At 38.7% G+C, this 21,830-nt stretch overlaps 1 protein-coding gene across 1 annotated transcript; it reads right to left on the reverse strand.

Annotated features, from left to right (window-relative positions):
* Positions 1-4,567: 4,567 nt before the first annotated feature.
* LOC130904699 (metalloproteinase inhibitor 2-like) lies at positions 4,568-6,666 on the reverse strand. The gene is made up of 5 exons (XM_057817642.1): positions 6,474-6,666; positions 5,257-5,336; positions 5,090-5,192; positions 4,885-5,006; positions 4,568-4,819 (listed from the first exon to the last, which is right to left on the reverse strand). Exons 1-5 carry the CDS (start codon positions 6,592-6,594, stop codon positions 4,601-4,603), a joined length of 645 nt encoding a protein of 214 aa, XP_057673625.1. The 5' UTR covers positions 6,595-6,666; the 3' UTR covers positions 4,568-4,600.
* Positions 6,667-21,830: the final 15,164 nt, after the last annotated feature.

A 21,830-nucleotide genomic window follows, 5' to 3' on the forward strand; every position in this document is an offset into this window, starting at 1 on the left:
CAACGAATTGCGAAGGAGTGGATTCGTCACCCGGTTGTGAATAAACAGAGAGATCGCAAATGACGGCGACCTTATTAAACGTACATTTGAGACAACAACTCTACCGAGGTTCTGGATTAAAGTCCTCCTGGAATATCCTGACATCGCGACAAGAGCGTTGAAAACCTTGCTCCAATTTCTAACATCGTATCTTTGTGAAGCGGGCTTCTTAATGAATGTTTAACGACAAGGCGAAGTCGCTAATGGTGAGAGCGGTGTTCAGCTGTTGTGTGAAGCTTACATGGCAGGATGAATCTGAGGAGAACTTTTCTACAAGTCCTTCCATGATCCAACCTAAGTTAATATTCCTTTCTTTCAAGAAAGTTTGTAGTGTTTACTTTGGAAGCGCTGCATTTGCGCATTTTGCGGCTATGTTTAACGTTACGCGCATGCGCAGAACCGCATCGTTGCAATTTTTGATGGGTTGCAAAATTTGTCAGAACACCGGTCCGTGAAAAAAAAAGACCCAAATAACACCGGTCCGTGGTGCAAAAAAGGTTGGGGACCCCTGCTGTAAACTGCTCAGTGTTTGTTGAGCAATTCCTTGGCGGTCCACTAGGGGCGCTCGGGAGTGGTGGTGAAGGTAAAGTGCGCACAAGTCGTCTAGAGAAGAAGAGAGGAAGCTCCAAGTGGGTTGAAAAATAAAAAAGCTTTGTGAGAACGGTGAAGAAAAAATGAGAAAAATATTGCTACAAATCACACATGGGGACACAACACTTTAGATTTTACACCAACAAGAAAGGAAGTAAGGTGAACAAGAACTTTGCTGTAGGCAAAAACTGTCTAACAAAAATAAGGTCCACTGGGAGCTGGTGACGAGGTGCACACCGGATTTTTTTGTTTTATTTTGTTATTTTTAAGGTGAGGAAGAATGTGACTGACCAAGTCTGACATCTCAAATGCTGAAGCAGATGGTGGAAATGCTCAAACCAACGCAACAAAGGTCATATACGAAGAAAACACCCACCAATTTTATCATTGCCCCTCTCCAAGCTCAATTGATGACACCTACAGCACTGATGTTTTTTTTTTAAGATTTAAAACTTAAAGGAAATCAAGGGTGCCATTCATCATGATCTCTCCAACAGATATCCGTGGTTGTGGTTTGTTTCCTCTCTCTATGTAGGTGCACAATTTGCAGTAGATTTATATTTTACAGCAATGTTGCACAGAAAAGGTGTCACTGTTTAATAAATGACTTAAACAGTATTTTTTCTATTTTGAAATATCTTTTTTTTCCGTTTCAACAGTTGTATCGTAGAATATCATGTATCCAATTTCTGACCAATATATCGATAATCGCTATATCGGGATATCGTGAGATAATCGTTATCGTGAGCCTCGTATCGTGAGGTGCCCTGAGGTTCCCACTCCTACTTTTGACCCACCATTTCGTCACATTGTACTGTGAAACCCATACGTCCATATTTTGTATATTAATCAGATTTTGTTGCACTGCATACTTCAAACTTCTCACCCCAAATGATTGTCAGTACTTACAGTAGATAGTAAAGATGTCCCGATCGATCGGCATCACGTCATTTTCAAAGTATCGGAATCGGCAAAAAAATATCGGACATGCCTTTTTTTAATATATGTCTATTTTTTAATTAAATCATTTTCTAATTGTATTTAACGTTACAGACAATATGTCTTACATTCATCCAGAGTCTTTAGTTTTGGCTTAAAATAGGGCTATCAAATTTATCGCATAAATGGCGGTAATTAATTTTTTTTTTCAATTAATCACGTTAAAATATTTAATGCAATTAACGCATGCGCTGCACGACCCACTCACGCATTGTCGCGTTCAATCTATAATGGCGCCGTTGTACCTGTATATAGAGCTAAAAGGCAGCGTAAAAAATGAGTCGAGAGAATTTGGGCAGTCTTTGGAGCCTCTTTTTAATTGGCTAAAGCCTTAAACTCCCTCTCTCAACAATTAGAATTATCGTGGGAAGCAATGTGGGGAAGAATGGTAGTGGTTGATCTTTTCCTTAACACCCTATGTTACTTGCCAACGCAGAGAAGGTATATCAATTGGTGCCACTACGCACAGTCATGGTTGCACTTCCCATCATGCATTTGGGCAGAACAGTTAAATGGCTACAGTTACATTTACTGAAAGCTCAACAAATACACTAGATGGCAATATTTAGTCACAATATACAAAGTCACATTTATCCTTTAAGAACACAAGTATTTCTATCCTTGGATCCCTCTCACAGAAAGAATGTTAATAATGTAAATGCCATCTTGAGGATTTATTGTCATAATAAACAAATACAGTACTTATGTACTGTATGTTGAATGTATATATTCGTCCGAGTTTTATTCATTTTTTTCTTAATGCATTGCCAAAATGTATATGATCGGGAAAAATGATCGGGAATGATTGGAATTGAAGCGGGAGCAAAAAAAAAGCAATCGAATCGGGAAATATCGGGATCGGCAGATACTCAAACTAAAACGATCGGGATCGGATCGGGAGCAAAAAAACATGATCGGAACAACCCTAGTAGATAGCGCCAAACCTTTTTTTAAAAGAGGAAAGAAAGAAGTTAAGGAAGAACTTTAATTTTTGAAGCTTGTAATCAATTAACAAAACTCACAAAAGTCAAATAAAGCAAACTGTAGTAAACAAAATAGAATATAAAATAAACAATTGCCAGATTGGGGGCCCCCTAGTGATCAGGGGCCCTAAGCAGCTGCATAGTTTGCGTATAGGCTGGGTCCTCACTCCGAAGCGTCTACTTTTTCCCAAGCTAGACAGCTGGTGAACGACGCCTTGATAATCAACCTTCTTCCTTTTTTATCTGATTTATTAATAGAATGGCCTCAAACCATCGTCTTCTTTAGACCGTCGTAAAACTACAAAAAAAAGTACACAAAATAGCATTAGCAACAACGTTAGCTTAGCACGCTAGACAAGTTAACTAAACATTAACAAAAAACGTCCCAAACAAAAAGAGCGAGATGGGCTGCTGCAATTCGACGAGAAAACTGGGCTCCAAACGATTACCACAGATTATGTAGTAGTCATTTTATATCTGGGAAGATGCATTTAATATATATTTAGAGAGTTTTGGGCTGACAACCACAATTAAGATCATTGCTAGGCTAATCGCCGACAACATACACGTATGTATGTAGTGAGAGTGCTATCGCTAAACATTAAAAGCCCTAACTCCATTGACAAACGACATGAAATACATTAGACTTGACAGTGGATGTTAGCAAGAACAAAAGATTTTAAATTGAAAATTTCGTAACTCACCTTTCCAAGCACAAGATAGATTCCTGCCGAATTTTCGTGGACGAGGACCTGTTTCACCCAACCAGCAACGAAGTATTTATAAGCCTCCAAGCTCTTAAAGTTTTTCAAACTTTCGTGAGAATAGGCTGATTTTGTGTGGACAAGATAGTTGTAAATATCAGGGTAGCTAGCAGAGACAGCGGGTCGAAAAACATCGATTTAGGCATCAAATATGGATCTGGCGAATGGATAAACTGAAGCTTTTCCACATAACACCTTTTATGCAACGCATCAAGTGAGTTTACGGCATCCGAAAGCACCGGGTCTTCCATGAAATGCATTATAAATTGCTCGATCAATTGAGACCATTGACAATAGACACAAAATGACGGACAAGGGGGCGGAACCATACACCGATCACGTGATTTTGTGACGGTGGGTAGGGTCTATACAGTTAGGAGAAACCGTAGAGAGTTTTTCGTGTCACTTTTAAGTACCTACATGAGCCCAGTAAAGTTACTATGAATAGCCACGAGGGGTCTCTGTTGGACTGGACAGCAATGTTGACTTCTCAACTGCAAAGATCCCCCCCCCCTCAGTCGGCCACGGTGTGCTGATGCTGAAACAAAATATGTCGGGCAAGTCCAATTTAGCCGACACTATCCGCAGAGCCATTCCGACAACAAACTAAATTTCCCACAGCAATAGCAGCTTCTACTTTATGGTCCACTTCGGTAAGTGTATTGTGACTTTTATTAGCATTGGATTCTCAACTAGGCTAATTTACCAGAGCTAGCTAACACAAGTACATAAATTTAGGATATAAAATGTAAAATATTTAGAAGTTTTACAATATATTTAGTTCTGGATTTAAGTCCAAAAATTGAAGTTGCCAAACTACTGTAAGTGTGCAAAAGACCAAATTCACACCACATGGTGCTAAATGTGAGAAAAATTTTAGCATGTGCGCATTTACAAACTGCGTCCCATACTAGAATACTCATTTGCTACAATGTATAGTTCAAATTAGTTTGTCATTTCCATTTAACTAAATTGCCAAGTGACCCCAAACATTAACTGTAGTGTATTTTTTTGCATCTGGAGAAAACACTTGTAAATTTTAAAGTACTTTGTTTTTGCGCCTGTATGTACTTTTACTTAAATACTTTATGGATAAGATTGAAAGGGTATACCAGTTGATCAGTCACAAATCGGATCAATGCAAGATTATAGCCCGTTTACTGTAGATAGTCATAAAAAGAGTGCCAATACTTGAGGTTTACTGCTGTAATTTTATTTTTTTGTTCATTCATTGTCGTCGTCGTCGTCGTCGTCATTGTCGTCTGTGGAGTCCCTGAACACCACGGCCCCTTGCTGCCAGACGCAAGAGCCATCGCTTCTCTTGAGGCAAGCAAAGTTTCGGGCCTGGTTGCCTTTGCTCATCATCATCAAGGGATGAAAGTCCGTCCACCAGCACGCTTTCGGGTCGCTAATGCCACAATGAATCGTGTAGCAGAGCTGGATCTGAAGGCAGGAATTCAAACACGTTGGCATGATGCTAGAAAATTATACAGCCTTACGGTTCCTACCTTGCAATCACAGCCCATGTAGTAACGCTGCAACAGGTTCTTCTGAGTGGCGCTCAAGGCTGCCCACGGCTGGAAAAAGTCGCACAGGGAGATGTATAGCTTGCCGTCACCGAGCACTCTGCCTGCAAGGAGCGCAAGCAACGCTCAAGTCAAATACCCAGGTGCTGTCAATAGTCATTTCTGCAGTGGAAAACTAGTTTCATACCCATAAATAAATACTCTACGTCCTTGGTCAGAGTGACTCCACATGCTGCAGAGCTGACGGCAGTGTAGATGGCACCGAATTTCTTTTCCAAACCCTTGAGGGTCTGAAATTTTCAAAAGTTAGATGAGTTTGATTTTCCATACACAGAAATCTTATGAATAATTTACCGCAATGTGTTGGATGCGATACATGACAGGGGCAGCTCCTTTAACGTCAGCCTTCACCTCTCCAACTACTGCCCTGAGAACTGCAAAGAAAATTAGTTTGAATGTTTCAGGCAATTCAGAGCACACAAAAATAAATTTTGTTGGATTAGTACTACAAGTCCCAGAGAATTCTGGTACTCCTAGTCCACAGCAATGGCAGATATGGCCTCTCCCCCAGAAAACCCAGAGGTGGCCAAAATGACCCAAGTGCTTTAGAATTGGCAAGTTGTTGTCCGACAGACAACAGCTGTTCATATGGAAATGCAACCATTACACATACATTAACTTCAGACACAATGACTACAATTAATGCTCCATGCCCCTGATTCAGTCCATCTAAACTATACAAATTCCTGCTTTACGTTCAAATTGCAGTTCTAAGACTTTCCCTTCAAAACAATACACATTTGGGCCATTTTTTCCTGTTGTGTGGCGTATAGGAGAAGTGGTTTAGAAGTAAAAAGCGTCAAACGTCAAATAAATATAATTAAATGTAGATATTGACTTGAACTGACACAAACGTTTGGGCCGCAAACCAACACAATGTACGTCTAGTGGTTTTTACATATGACTGGTTGCCGTCTGTCGGACAACGACTTGCTAGTTCAAAAGCACTTCTGGTATTTTACGGAGAGGCCAAATCGGCCATTGCTTGGGAATATTAGGAGTATTTGTCTCGGGAAAGGCCGAGTGCCTCTGCTGGGTTTTCTAGTGTTAAAAAACACTCCCCCAAAATGTCAGTGGACCTAAATAAATTGCCAAAAGGACATTTATCTGGGAAAAAAGGTTCTAAAAAGGGACAACAGTCTTAATTGATGTAATGAGTAACACCTGCACACAAGTCTACTCGGATTTTTAACAGGCCTCCGAGTTACCTGGCCAGCCATTTTGTCAAAATATGAGTACTTGCTGCCCTACTTAAGCAAATTTGCCACGAAATCTAGTTGTATCTATAAATTAAGTGATTGTCAGCAAGATAAAATTGTGTCCAATACCAAGAAGGAAACTAACAGAAAATCTTATTTGAATCTCCATGCTTGCCTTTACACAAAGAGGTTTCCGCACTGGTGAAATTGCAGTCACTAGACTTTAAAAAGTCAAACTAAACATGAATTCACACTCCAAATCTAATTGGTAGCATTAGAATACATTTAGAGAGGAAAAAAATTAAGACTGACCAACATCTGCCTTACAAAAGGCCTCCTGCGGGTGCACCGGGGGGCAGGTGCAGGCTTGCGTTTGCCGCCACAAGCAGAGAAGAACCAGGGGCAGAATCAAAGTCTTCACCGTCCAACTCATGGTTAAGCGCTCAAGAAAAGTAGAGAAACCAAAGTGTCTGTTCTGGGACAGCTGCCGTTGTTTCTGACTGGCAACTGTTTGATGAGGGCCTTTTATACCTGTAGGCTCCGCCTTCACGTGACAACACCTGATGCCAATTGTTTGTTAGCGGTCGTTGGCGGTCAAAATCAGATTGGCTTGAGACGGGAAAAAAAAAGTGGACCGACTCATAGCTACAGTATGTTGCTCTCATAAACATCCAGTATACTGCAGTTTTTGTTCTATGTACAATTTACAGTAGTAAAAATAATTAAATAACTGTAAATTGCCATTGACGGTGATAGACGTCCCATCCATTTGGACTGGGAGGTGTGGCAGCAATCGTTTGATCAATGTTAATAGGAAATTGTTGATGTTAATATGAAATTATATTAAAGCTGCTCGAAGAGTAGAAAGGATCTACAGCAGTTTCCTCAGTTTGAGTTAAGTGGTAAATTGACAAAGTTACATTGTGCTCAATGTAAAAACATTTTTAAAAATTTTTAAACAACTTTGGTTCATCTGTCGCTGTCATTAGCAGCCAATGAGTTTAAAAAAAGCGTTGCTAACTGATAAAGTTTTTTTTTTTTTTTTTTTTTTTTTTTTGGAACCAATTTGAAAACACAGAGGCCGCTTTAATGAATGTGGCGGCTGGTCAAAAGAGGGCGCTGTAGCGCCGCCCAAAAGAGCGACTGCGAAAATAAGACGTCTTTTGAGATGCCAGGCAAAGGATAAAATAAATTCAAAACTTGATTTGAACTCATGATTTAGAAACAAATGTCCTACCCATAATATGGCCCAAACACCAAAAGGATTGCTTCAATCAAACTTTTTCAATGAAAAATTAAGTGTTGAAATGCAAAATTTTCAATCTCCAATATTTATTTGAATTTCCAAAACGTTTTCTATGATGGATTTTTTTCTTTTTTTGATAGATTTTTCTTTTTGAAAATGCAGATTTTTTTAAGCGACTTATTTTAACACAAATCAACATTACTTCAATCAAAAAAAGTTGCTTCAATCAAAAAACTAAACAAAACAAAAAATTGCTTTCACATGCATATTTTTTTTTATTTCAAATTTAATTTCTGCATTCAAACACTTTTTTTTTTTAATTGACGAGACTTTTTTTTGATTGAAAATATATATTTTGATTGAAGCAACTTTTTTTGATTGAATAATAAAGACACAATTCTACCTCCATATGGCTCCGCCCAGGGGGTACAATTTTTGCCTGGGGTAACTACATAGGCACGACACCGGCGGGCGTACCATATTCAATTGATGACGATCTTGGCGAAAAGTATTGCCTAAGCAAAAATTTAGAATTCCCCTCAAGAATGATGGGAAACAAAAAAAAACGCTCATTGCCAACTTATTATTATAAATATTCTTGTAAGTTAATTTTATTGCAGACACTGCGTTTCAGGGTCATCAACATGTTGTGCCCCCCCGCCCCAAAAGTCAAACTCCGCCTATGGGATTAGAGGCATTTCTAGTCATGAGTCAGCCACTCTGATTTCAGCACATACAGTATAACAACCTCAAGTTGCAGTAACCTGCTTGATTCACTCTCCAAACGTTGATATTTCTTCACATAATTGATTTGTTTATGCGTGAATAAAACCTGACTGTATTCTAATCTCTGTGCCCCCGCAAGCCATGGCACAATCTGTTTCTCGTAAAACTATGGTAATTATACTGTGAAACGTGCTTGTCAGTGGAAATGAATGTCTATACTAATCATGGGGGGGGAAATGACTCTAGCGTATAGAAATGAATAGCTCATCGTATGGTTGCGAAAGGAATTTGCATTATGAGAAAAAGATATTGTGAGTAATATAAAATCATGTAAGAAAGTTGTAGAGCAACAGGAATGAAGCCATTTTTGGGAATACTGGAATATTGGGTATACACTGCTGGCCAAAAGTACAGGCACCCCTGCTATTCTGTCAGATAATGCTCAATTTCTCCCAGAAAAGGATTGCAATTACAAATGCTTTGGTAGTAATATATTCATTTATTTTGCTTGCAATGAAAAAACACAAAAGAGAATGAAAAAAATGGAATCATTATCATCGGCAGAGTTTGACTTTTGGGGCAAGGGGGCACATGTTGATGACCCCGAAACACAGTGTCAGCAATAAAATTAATAAGTTGACAATGAGGGTGTTTTGTTTCCTATCATTCTTGAGGGGAATTCTAAATCAGGCTACTTAGGCAATACTTTTCGTCAAGATCGTCATCCATTGAATATGGTACGCCGGTCGGTGTCATGCCAATGTAGTTACCCCAGTCAAAAATTGTATCCCCTCGGCGGAGCCATATGGAGGTAGATTTGTGTCTTTATTATTCAATCAAAAAAAAAAAGTTGCTTCAATAAAAAAAGTTGCTTCAATCAAAATATATACATTTTCAACCCAAAAAAAAAACTCGCTTCAATCAAAAAAAAAAAAGTGTTTGAATGCAAAAATAAATTTGCAAAAAAAGTTGCTTCAATCAAAATACATTGCCCTCCATAATTATTGGCACCTCTGAAAAAGATGTGTTTTTTTTAGCTTCTAATATATATATTTTTTAATTCAAATAATATGGGACCTTAATGGGGAAAAAAAAGAAAAATCCAACCTTCAATACAAGTGCACTCATTCAGTGGGGAAAAAATCCCACATAAAGAAAAACATTTTTGACATCAAATAATGTGTGTCACAATCATTAGCACCCTTGATGTTAATACTTTGTACAACCCCCTTTTGCCAACAAAACAAGGTCTGGGGACTGAGATGGCCATGGGAGGAGCTTGATTTTGTGTCTGGTGAACCATTTCTGTGTAGATTTGGCCATATGTTTAGGGTCATTGTCTTGCTGAAAGACCCAGTGACGACCCATCTTCAGCTTTCGGGCAGAGGGCAACAGATTTTGATTTAAAATGTCCTGGTATTTCAAAGCATTCATAATGCCATGCACCCTAACAAGGTTCCCAGGGCTTTTGGAAGCGAAACAGCCCCACAGCATCACTGACCCACCCCCATACTTCATTCACAGTGGGTATGAGGTGCTTTTCAGCATGCGCATCTTTCGTGGCACGCCAGACCCACTTAGAGTGTTTGGTTCCAGAAAGCTCAATCTTGGTCTCATCTGACCAAAGCACACGGTCCCAGTTGAAGCCTGGGCACTGTATATACAGTATCCCTCCCCCCCAAAAAAGTCGCTTCAATTAAAAAAATGTTTGAATGCAAAAATAAATTTGAAAATCAAAAAAACGCACGTGAAAGCTATTTTTCGTTGATTTTTTTTTTTTTTTTTTTTTTTGGAGTGAAGCAACTTATTTGATTGAAGTAATGTTGATATGTGTTTGGGCTACATTTTAGCTAGGATGTTTTTGTCTTTATTATTCAATCAAAAAATAAGTTGCTTCAAAAAATATATTTTCAAGAAAAATCACTTCAATCAGAAAAAGAAAAAATTCAATCATTGAAAATGTTTTTGAATGCGAAAAAACATTTGAAATTTAAAAATTTGCATTTGAACACTTAATTTTTCATTCAAGTTTGAAGCAATACTTTTTCTGTTTGAGCCATATTATGGGTAGGACATTTGTTTTTTTCTTCTAAATCATTCAATCCCCAAACAACTTTCAAAGCTTCAATCAAAAAAAAAAAAAAATTTTCAATCAAAGAAAAAAGTCATTTGAAAAATAAAATTGCCCTCGCCTATTTTTTTGTTGTTGTTGTTGAAAATCATATGCAAAGCAAATGACCATCTAAGATGCTAGTCACATTATTTGTTCGAAAAAAGTAATTTTGACCCATTATAAAAAAAAATTTTTTTGTTCAATTCATTCATTTTTGTTATGTTTTGTCTGACCAGAGAACATTCTTCCAAAACGTCTTTGGCTTTCTCAGGTAAGTTTTGGCAAACTCCAGCCTGGCTTTTTTATGTTTCTGGGTCAGAAGTGGGGTCTCCCTGGGTATCCTACCATAGAGTCCCTTTTTATTCAGACGCCGACAGATAGTACGGGTTGACACGGTTGTACCCTCAGACTGCAGGACAGATTGAACTTGTTTGGATGTTAGTTGAGGTTCTTTATACACCATCCGCACAATCTTTCGTTGAAATCTCGTCAATTTTCCTTTTCCGTCCACGTTTAGAGAGGTTAACCACAGTGCTGTGGGTTTTAAACTTATTGATGGCACAGTAGACACAGATACATTCAGGTCTTTGGAGATGGACTTGTAGCCTTGAGACGGCCCATGCTTTCTCACAATTTTGCTTCTCAGACAGTTCTTTGGTTTTCTTTCTTTTCTCCATGCTCAATGTGGTACACACAAGGACAAGGACCGAGATTGAGTCAACTTTAATTCATTTTAACTGGCTGCCAGTGTGATTTAGTTATTGCCACCAGTCACACCCCCTGTTATGTGCCACTGGTAAGTAACAAGTGCTGTTAATTACGCAAATTAGAGAAGCATTACATGCTTTTTCAAAGTGTGCCAATACTTTTTTCTGGTCTATTTTTGGAGTTTTGTATAAAATGATAATGATTTTTTTCATTCCCTTATGTGTTTTTTCATCGCAAGCAAAATAAATGACGATATTACTACTAAAACATTTGTAATAGCAATCATTTTCTGGAAGAATTTGAGCATTATCTGACAGAATTGGTGGGGTGCCAATAGTTTTGGCCAGCAGTGTATTGTGCTGGCCCGTGATAATTAGCTACTACGTTACAAGACGATCAGTTCATGAACGACGACCTACTTGGTGTCCTCAACAAGAAAAACAATAACTTGAGTAATGACTTGAATAGCATTGTGAAGTTAGGCTATTACTGTAACATAACGCGAATAAAATCCTACTCTTACAAGAAATGTAGATTTTTGGGACTTTTTTGACATTCAAACAGAGCTTTTCTGGCGAAAATTTTTGTGAATAAATGCTTAAATCCCCGAATTCTTCATTGATATGGATGTAAAACAGTCTCAATTCTCGGTTAAAAGCAAAGAAACCGTGCAGTTAGCGTATATTTTACGTATATTGTCGAAGTACAATGCGATTCCGTTAGGAAATGAGGCTAGCAGCCGCCTGGCGTAAACAGAGCTTTTCTTGTGAAAATTCTCATGAATAAATGCTTAAATCCCTAAATTTTTTATCGATATGGGCGTAAAACAGTCTCGAATCTTGGTTAAAAGCAAAAAAAAAACGTGCAGGTAGCATTGATTTCTTGTAATTATTGCCAACTATGAGGCTAGTCAGTAACGAAAATTAGCCACCTCCTTGTGTAAACAAAGAAGAAAATTTCTGCAAATAAATGCTTCAATCACGCACGCATGGTACGAAAAATATATCTACCTTGAATCCTCGAACAAATGAGACAATCCTTCGTGTTTGTATGCGGTACAGCTTTCGTAGTTTTTCAAAATTCCAAGCCTAAATCCGACACGGGTGTGTGCCGTCTTCGGCTATGACTAAATGAACCTCGGCCCCCTCTGATAAGACAAAAGAATGACGAAGTGTCACGTCAATAGGTAATGAAGTCTATGATACTACACCAATGTCATAAAATTCCGAGGAGAAAAATGAAACATAACCCATCCAAAGAGCATCGGTGCCCTCCAGTGGAGAAAAAAAAACATGGTTACCTCTTATTGGTATAATGGGATTACGCTAGGGGTCGCGTTAACCGAATATTTTCCGTCGTTGACCGGTTTTTTAAAACGGTGACGGAAAAAACTGAAGTCCATCTGTCATTTTGACAGGTTGCAATTCACAACCCAGACCACAGGGTGGCGAGTGAGCATATTAATTAGCTATTGTCTCTCTCGATGCATGACGTCGTTGGCCTTACTTGGAAAAATGTCAAGGCAACTGAGTGTCCGAAGTTTCTTCAAAAAGCCCCAAAACGACGATGGTGTTGATAAAAGAGGTGAAAAAAGAGGGACTGGTGCAGTGTAGGATGAAGGACAAACTGTTGAGATCCGCGAATGCGGCGAACAAGATTGAACCCAAAAGCAGACAGAGGGGAAGCGTTCGGGGATTTATTAATCACAAATAAAACAAAACACGGGAACGCGGTAAAAAGGGAATAACAAAAAGGGTCCGTGACAAACAGGTCGACAGGGATCAAAAACGCAAAAACCGAGCGGAGGGCAGAGCCAAAAGACAAACAAAAATACACTCAATACCTGCACAAGGTAGAGGATCACAAAACTAAGACGTCTGACGAACTAGAAGGCATATACCAAGCGACTCGAAAGCAGTACGTGTTAATGGCGACCACCAAGGGAAACATCTCGGCGTTCTTCTCCCGGATAGTTTGCGTTTATATACTGTAGCTCAGGGGTCCCCAACGACCGGGCGGTCCGTGGCGCATTTGGTACCGGGCTGCGCAGAAATAATAAATAATTTATTAACGACTGCATTCTGGCCAATTGACTTTGGCCTGTGCCGCTTAACACACCAATATCCCTGTCTACTCTAGATATACAACTACAGGATAGGAGGTCGTCATAGAAATGCATTGATTGGGCTGTTAGCACTAAATCTCGTTTTGTATATCTATGCGCGCTTGGACTCGATAATAACGTATGACGTAGGTCGTCGCCAATCACATTTCTTCCCGGAAATAATTAGCCCCCACACTAGAATGACTGAATAACAGACGTCTTTGGACAGACTTTTTACGGGGAAAAGGGAACCTGACAAGCCAGAAGATGTGCCTACAACCTCAAAGAAAACAAAATTTATGCTACTTCCCAATCACTAAAGACCCACGAACTGCGAAGGAGTGAATTAGTGACCCGTACGTGAATAAATCGAGTGATTCGAGCATGTCTGTGGAACAGGAATATCCGCTTGTAGAGATCGCAAATCACGGCGATTTAAACGTACATTTGAGACAACAACTCTACCGAAGTTCTGGATTAAAGTCATTTCGGAATATCCTGACATCGCTAGGAGCGCGCTGAAATCTGTGCTACAATTTCCAACATCGTGTATTTTTGATGCTAGCTTCTCTCACTCTCCCATCTCGGGACCATCTCGTCTCAACGAAACAAACTCAGGCCTCCCACTGATTCAGTGGGTGAGTTGTATTTTTTCCCTGCACTTAACACGACGGGGCTAAAAACAAATGCTATTTTATATTTGCTGTATTTTTCTGCCACACATTGCCGGTGTTCTGACAAGGTTGGCATGCGCGTAACGTTAAAAAGGACCGCGAATGCAGCGATTCCTAAGTACACACTACAAACTTTCTTTAAAGAAAGGAATATTAACTTACGTTTGCCATGTTTGGCGCACACAACAACTGCACGTAGCCCTCTCACTTAACGACTTCGCCGTGTCGTTAAGTGTTAATTTTTCGCCATTTCCGTGTTGCACATGTATGTTTGTGATGTAAATGGTTTTTTAGCACCATTGGATAACATTGAGAGTCCAACTGAATATAAAAGAGGGCTTTTTTCACCGCCACAAAAGCTTTGGGAGCAAAATTTTATAAGCGTGCAAAATTTGACAGGACACCGGTCCGTGAAAAAAAGACCCAAATCACACCGGTCCGTGGTGCAAAAAAGGATGGGGACCCCTGCTGTAGCTGACGAGCAGGGATTAGCTGTAGGTGCGACGTCGGCACGCCTCCACAGCCGGTGTTCTGACAAATTTCGCAACCCATCAAAAATTGCTACCTTGCGGTTTTGCGCATGCGCGTAACGTTAAAAATGGCCGCGAATGCGGCGATTCCAAAGTAAACACTACAAACTTTCTTTAAAGAAAGGAATATTTACTTAAGTTTGATCATGTAAAGACATGTACTAAAGTTCTCAAACACATTTTATCATGTTAGCTGCACACAGCAACTGCACCACGCGCTCTCACTGTTAACGACTCCGCCGTGTCGTTAAGTATTAATTTACGCCATTTTCGTGTTGCACATGTATGATTATGATGTATCTAGTTTAGTTAGCACCTTTGGATAACATTGAGAGTCCAATTGAATGCAAAAGAGGGCTTTTTCAGCGCCAGAAAAGCTTTGGGAGGAAAATTTTATAAGGGAGCAAATTTTGACATAACATCGGCTCTGCAACAAAAACAAATTCTGACAAGCAGCAGAACGCGACACAAACAAGCAATAAGCCCTCGGCAACTACTGAGCGAGCAAGCGGCATTTTATTTCATTTTTTCATTTCATTTTAAAAATTTAAGTGACGGGTAAAAATAGATTATGACCGGATTTTTATGACCCTGTCAGTCAAAATGACAGAACGAAAAAGTCTAGCGCAACCTCTGGATTACGCGATTATCGTCGCATGGTCTCATTGGTGAAACTTGTCGGCATTTCTGGCAAAAATAAAGCCAATATGTGCTCGTGCCAGTGCATGGGGTCCTGCCCTACCGTACCCCAGTGTTTTTCAACCTTTTTCAGTTCACTGCCTGCCATTGACGGCGATAGACGTCCTATCCGTTTGGAGTGGGAGGGTTGACAGCAGATGATCATTGGACATCTACCTCCGTCAAAATTTGATCTATCTCCGGCAAAATTTGACACGATCTAGCAAAGTACGTAAATTACAAACAAATTGTAATTAGGTGTAATACATTTTCAATTAATGTTACTCAGAAAGGTGAAAGTGGCAATTACTGCAACATAACGCGAATAAAATCCTACTCTTACAAGAAATGTAGATTTTTGGGACTTTTTTGACATCTGGTGCTTCGGGGGCACACAAATACTTGACGTCACAATCCTCACAAGCTGCGAAAGACTTTAAACTCAAATGACGCAAACGAAAGAATGAAATCGTTTCCTTCCTGATTTGGCTTTGAGTGAAAAGTGAAAAAGAACGGTCAACCGCGGGTCACCGCGGACACTAATGCACACTAAAATTTTCCATTGTTTTTTTGGTTTTGTTTTGAGCGTTTCCGCCGATTACGCAGGAGAATTCAAATGATTCAGTCTTTCACTGTCAAGGGTGAAAAGTGACTCATGAATGAAAAAATAATAGGATTGCTCCATATCAAGTCGCACTCATCGTGAGGTTGCGCCAGTTCACTGCCTGCCATTGACGGGGATAGACGTCCCATCCATTTGGAGTGGGAGGGTTGACAGTGTATGATCATTGGACGTCTATCTCCGTCAAAGTTATTGTTGAAGTTGTTAAGAAAAAGATCAACCACTACCTTTCTTCCCCACATTGCTTCTCACGATATTTCTAATTGTTGAGAGAGGGATTTTAAGGTTTTAGCCAAGTATAAAAAGGCTCTAAAGACTGCCAAAATTCACTCTACTCATTTTACACTGCCTTTTACCTCTATATATAGATAAAACGGTGCCATTATAGATTGAACGCGACAATGCGTGAGTGGATCGTGCAGCGCATGCGGTAATTGCGCTAAATATTTTAACGTGATTAATTTTTTAAAAATGAATTACCGCCGTTAACGCGATAAATTTGATAGCCCTATTTTAAGCAAAAACTAAAGACTCTGGATGAGTGTAAGACATTTTGTCTGTAACGTTCAATACAATTAGAAAATGATTCAATTAAAATATATGTATATTAAAAAAAGGCATGTCCGATATTTTTTTGCCTATTCCGATACTTTGAAAATGACGTGATCGGACCTTCCCAATCGATCGGGGACATCTTTAATTGGCACCCCTGCAATTCTGTCAAACAATGCTCAATTTCTCCCAGAAAATGTTGCTATTACAAATGCTTTGGTAGTAATATCTTCATTTATTTTGCTTGCAATGAAAAAACACAAAAGAGAATGGGAAAAAAAAATAAATCATTTTCATTTTACACAAAACTCCAAAAATGGTCTGGATAACAGTATTGGGACTAGGGCTGTCAAACTAATAAAGTTTTTAATCGAGTTAATTACAGTTTAAAAATTAATTGATCGTAATTAATCGCAATTCAAACCATATATAAAATATGTCATATTTTTCTGTAAATTATTGTTGGAATGGAAAGATAAGACACAAGACGGATATATACATTCAACATACGGTATATAACAGGGGTGTCCAAACTTTTTGCAAAGGGGGCCAGATTTGGTACGGTAAAAATGTGGGGGGCCGACCTTGGCTGACGTCCTTTACGTAGAACAATATATTTAAGCAAATTTTAGCAAGCAATTCCGTGTGTCACATTTGCTTTATTATTTTTTTTATTAATAATTTCCACAATCTTGCAACTAGCCTTTGTAACGTTCTTTTTCGACTCTCGGGCTCTTGTGAAATACTGCTGCTGTAAAATTAAACTAGCTTCAAGTTGCTTGAATTTCTCGCTACGTATCTTCTCTGTAATCTTGTCGTAAATGTCAGCGTGTCTTGTTTTGTAATATCGCCTCACATTGAACTCTTTAAAAACAGGGACTGTCCCTTTGCAAATGAGGCAGAAACAAGTTGTTGCGTATTTTAGTAAAGAAGTAGTCCAATTCCCACCTATCGTTGACGCGCTGGCCATCGCAGTCAACTTTCTTTTTTGTGTTGATTGTCGCCATTTTAGAACATTGGGAATAAAGGGTCACACGGGGTAATGTTGCTTAGAGTGCTGCTGCCTTTTAGTGGGTAAATGAGGAGCAGCATTTAGTGTGTAAGCTACTTCATACGCTGGTAGCAGTACTGCTGACCAATTTATTAAGTCTGTGTGCGGGCCAGACGTTATTGATTTTATGACAGAGGCTGGGGGCCGGATGAAATTTGACCAAGGGCCGCATTTGGCCCCCGGGCCGGACTTTGGACATGTCTGGTATATAACTACTGTATTAGTTTATTATAACAATAAATCAATAAGATGACATTAACATTATTAACATTCTCTTAAAGCGATCCATGGATAGAGAGACTTGTAGTTCTTAAAAGAAAAATGTTAGTACAAGTTATAGAAATTTTATATTAAAACCCCTCTTAATGTTCTCGTTTTAATAAAATTTGTTAAATTTTCAATCAAAAAATAAACTAGGAGCTCGCCATTATTGATGTCAATAATTACACAATGCTCACTCATGGTGCTGAAAGACATAAAATCAGTTGGACCCAAGTGCCAGCAGAGGGCGCCAAACACCAAAAAACAAGTAACAAGTGGACAGTACACTCTGCTGTCATTTTAATCTGTTTGAGCGGGGCATGTGCGTTAATTGCATCAAATATCTTAACTAGGGCTGTCAAAATTAGCGCGTTAACGGGCGGTAATTAATTTTTTTAATTTATCACTTTAAAATATTTGACGCAATTAACGCACATGCCCCGCTCAAACATTAAAATGACAGCACAGTGAAATATGTACTTGTTGTGTTTTTCAGAGTTTTGTTGCCCTCTGCTGGCGCTTTGGTGCGACTGATTTTATAGGCTTCAGCACCCATGAGCATTGTGTAAGTTATATTGGCATCAACAATGGCGGGCTACTAGTTTATTTTTTTGATTGAAAATTTTACATATTTTAATAAAACAAAAAAATTAAGAAGGGTCTTAATTAGGGCTGTCAAAATTATCGCGTTAACATGCGGTAATTAATTTTTCTTAATTAATCACGTTAAAATATTTGATGCAATTAACGCACATGTCCCCCTCAGACATTATTCTGCCTTTTGGTAAGTTTTACAGCAAGGCTTTTTGTGCTGTCTAACAGCGAACTCTTGTGGTTGCTTTGCGACATGGTTTATTGTTTTCTTGCCAGTTCAATAGGGCTGCACGACGTCTCGGGCTGATAATGTTGTTGATAATGGTTTATTTTACAGAATAATTTACAGAAAAAATATGGCATATTTTATAAATGGTTTGAATTGTGATTCATTGCGATTAATTACGATTAATTAATTTTTAAGCTGTAATTAACTCGATTGAAAATTTTAATCGTTTGACAGCCCTAGTTTTAATATAAAATTTCTATAACTTGTATTAACATTTATCTTTTAAGAACAAGTCTTTCTATCCATGGATCGCTTTAACAGAATGTTAATAATGGTAATGCCATCTTTTTGATTTATTGTTATAATAAACAAATACAGTACTTATGTGCCATATGTTGAATGTATATATCCATCTTGTGTCTCATCTTTCCATTCCAACAATAATTTACAGAAAAATATGGCATATTTTATAGATGGTTTGAATTGCGAATAATTAAGATTAATTACAATTAATTAATTTTTAAGCTGTAATTAACTTGATTAAAAATTGTAATCGTTTGACACCCCTAATCTTAACGTGATTAATTCAAAAAATTAATTACCGCCCGTTAACGCGATAATTTTGACATCCCTAATTGGGACCCTTTGAAAAATTATGTGATGCTTCTCTAATTTGTGTACTTACCTGTGGCACATAACAGGTGGTGGCAATAGCTAAATCACACTTACAGCCAGTTAAAATGGATTAAAGTTGACTCAACCCCTGTCCTGTGTCCTTATGTGTACCGCATTGAGCATGGAGAAAAGAAAGAAAACCAATGAACTGTCTGAGAACTTGAGAAGCAAAATTGTGAGAAGGCATGGGCAATCTCAAGTTTAACTCCAAAGACCTGAATGTTCCTGTGTCTACCATGCGCAGTGTCATCATTAAGTATAAAGCCCATGGCACTGTAGCTAACTTCCCTAGATGTGGACGGAAAAGAAAAATTGACGAGCAATTTCAACGAAAGATTGTGCGGATGCCGGATAAAGAACCTCGACTAACATCCAAACAAGTTCAAGCTGTCCCGCAGTCCAAGGGTACAACAGTGTCAACCCGTACTATCCGTCGGCATCTGAATGAAAAGGGACTCCATGGTAGGATACCCAGGAAGACCCCACTTCTGACCTAGAGACATAAAAAAGCCAGGCTGGAGTTTGCCAAAACGTGCCTGAGAAAGCCAAAAACGTTTTGGAAAAATGTTCTCTGGTCAGATGAGACAAAAGTAGAGCTTTTTGGGAAAAGGCATCAACCTAGAGTTGACAGGGAAAAAAATGAGGGGTTCAAAGAAAAGAACACGGTCCCCATAGTCAAACGCGGCGGACGTTCCGTGATGTTTTGGGGTTGCTTGGCTGCCTCTGGCACTGGACAGCTTGACCATGTGCATGGCATTATAAAGTCTGAAGACTACCAACAGCATAATGTAGGGCCCAGTCTGAGAAAGCTGGGTCTCCCTCAGAGGTCATGGGTCTTCCAGCAGGACAATGACCCAAAACACACTTCAAAAAGCACTACAAGATGGTTTGAGAGAAAGCACTGGAGAATTCTAAAGTGGCCAGACCTGAATCCCATAGAACACCTGTAAAGAGATCTGAAAATGGCACCCTTCAAATATCAGAGACCTGGAACAGAGCATTGTAAAAAAACTCATTGATGGATACCGGAAGCGGTTGTTCGCATTTATTTCGTCTAAAGGTTGGGCTACCAAGTATTAGGCTGAGGGTGCCAATACTTTTGTCCGGCCCATTTTTAGAGTTTTGTGTAAAAGGATCAAGATTTAATTATTTTTTTCATTCTCTTTTGTGTTTTTTCATTGCAAGCAAAATGAATGAAGATATAACTATCAAAGCTTTTGTAATTGCTTGACCCATTTCATCTTGTAATATTCCGACTAGGGTTGTACCGATCATGTTTTTTCTCTCCCGATCCGATTCCGATCGTTTTAGTTGGCGTATCTGCCGATCCCGTTATGTCCCGATCCGATTGCTTTTTTTTTGTTCTTTGTTCCCGATTCAATTCCAATCATTCCCGATCATTTTTCCTGATTGTTTACATTTTGGCAATGCTTTAAGAAAAAAATGAATACAACTCGGACGAATATATACTGTACGTTCAACATACAGTACATAAGTACTGTATTTGTTTATTATGACAATAAATCCTCAAGATGGCATTTACATTATTAACATTCTTTCTGTGAGAGGGATCCACGGATAGAAAGACTTGTGACTTTGTATATTGTGACTAAATATTGCCATCTAGTGTATTTGTTGAGCTTTCAGTAAATGATACTGTGGCCATGCCCAAATGCATGATGGGAAGTGGAACCATGACTATGCGTAGTTCTACCAATTGATATATCTTCTCTGCATTTCCTTGCTTCCCCACACTGCTTCCCATGATATTTCTAATAGTAGGGAGAGGGATTGTAAGGGTTTAGCCAATTAAAAAAAGGCTCCAAAGACTGCCAAAATGCACTCTACTCATTTTGCACTGCCTTTTTTCTCTCTATATAGGTAAAACGGCGCCATTACAGATTGAGTGCGACAATGCGTGAGTGGGTCGTGCAGCGCATGCGGTAATTGCATTAAATATATAAATGTGATACTTTTTTTTTTTTAATTGCTTACCGCCGTTATCGGGATAAATTTGATAACCCTACCTAAGCCTAAACTAAAGACTCTGGATGAGTGTAACAACATATTATGTCTGTAACGTTAAATACAATTAGAAAACGATTTAATTAAAAAAAATATATATATATATATATTTAAAAAAGGCATGTCCGATATTTTTTTGCCGATTCCGATACTTTGAAAATGACGTGCAGCGCATGCATCAATTGCGTTAAATATTTTAACTTGATACATTTTTTTAAAAATTAATTACTGCCGTTATTGGGATAAATTTGATAATCCTACCTTAAGCCTAAACTAAAGACTCTGGAAGAGTGTAACATATTATGTCTGTAACGTACATACGTACGTACGTCTGTAAATACAATTAGAAAACGATTTAATTAAAAAATATATATATATTAAAAAAAGGCATGGCCGATATTTTTTTGCCGATTCCGATACTTTGAAAATGACGTGATCGGACCCCATCGATCGATCGATCGATCGGGACATCTCTAATGACTTTATTTTTGGAAAAACACAACTTTATTCTTGTAATTTTACAACTTCATTTCCGTCACATTAAAACTTGACTTGCAGTTTTACAAATATCACTCTGTAACAACCTCGATTTTCATCCCATAACATTTACCGCAATATTACGTGTTAATCCCGAACGTTAGCCTGACTCAACCCCGAGAGCATCGGAAGTTTCGACAATGTATAAATAGGAAAAAAGGAGTCTGCGACTCGGCCGGCGTCTCCCTTGGTGACATCATACTTGGCTACCGACTGTTTGCTTGACGGCCGCCCAGTGGTATACACTTGCACGAGGCTTGCTACGATGTAAACGCTCAGGAGAAAAGGGAAAGTTCCCACATGTGTGGAAATGTGGAATTTACCAGATGTTGCTTGTTGATTCA

This window comes from Corythoichthys intestinalis, chromosome 16 (genome assembly GCF_030265065.1).
Source record: "Corythoichthys intestinalis isolate RoL2023-P3 chromosome 16, ASM3026506v1, whole genome shotgun sequence".
In the NCBI taxonomy this organism is placed as follows: Eukaryota; Metazoa; Chordata; class Actinopteri; order Syngnathiformes; family Syngnathidae; genus Corythoichthys; species Corythoichthys intestinalis.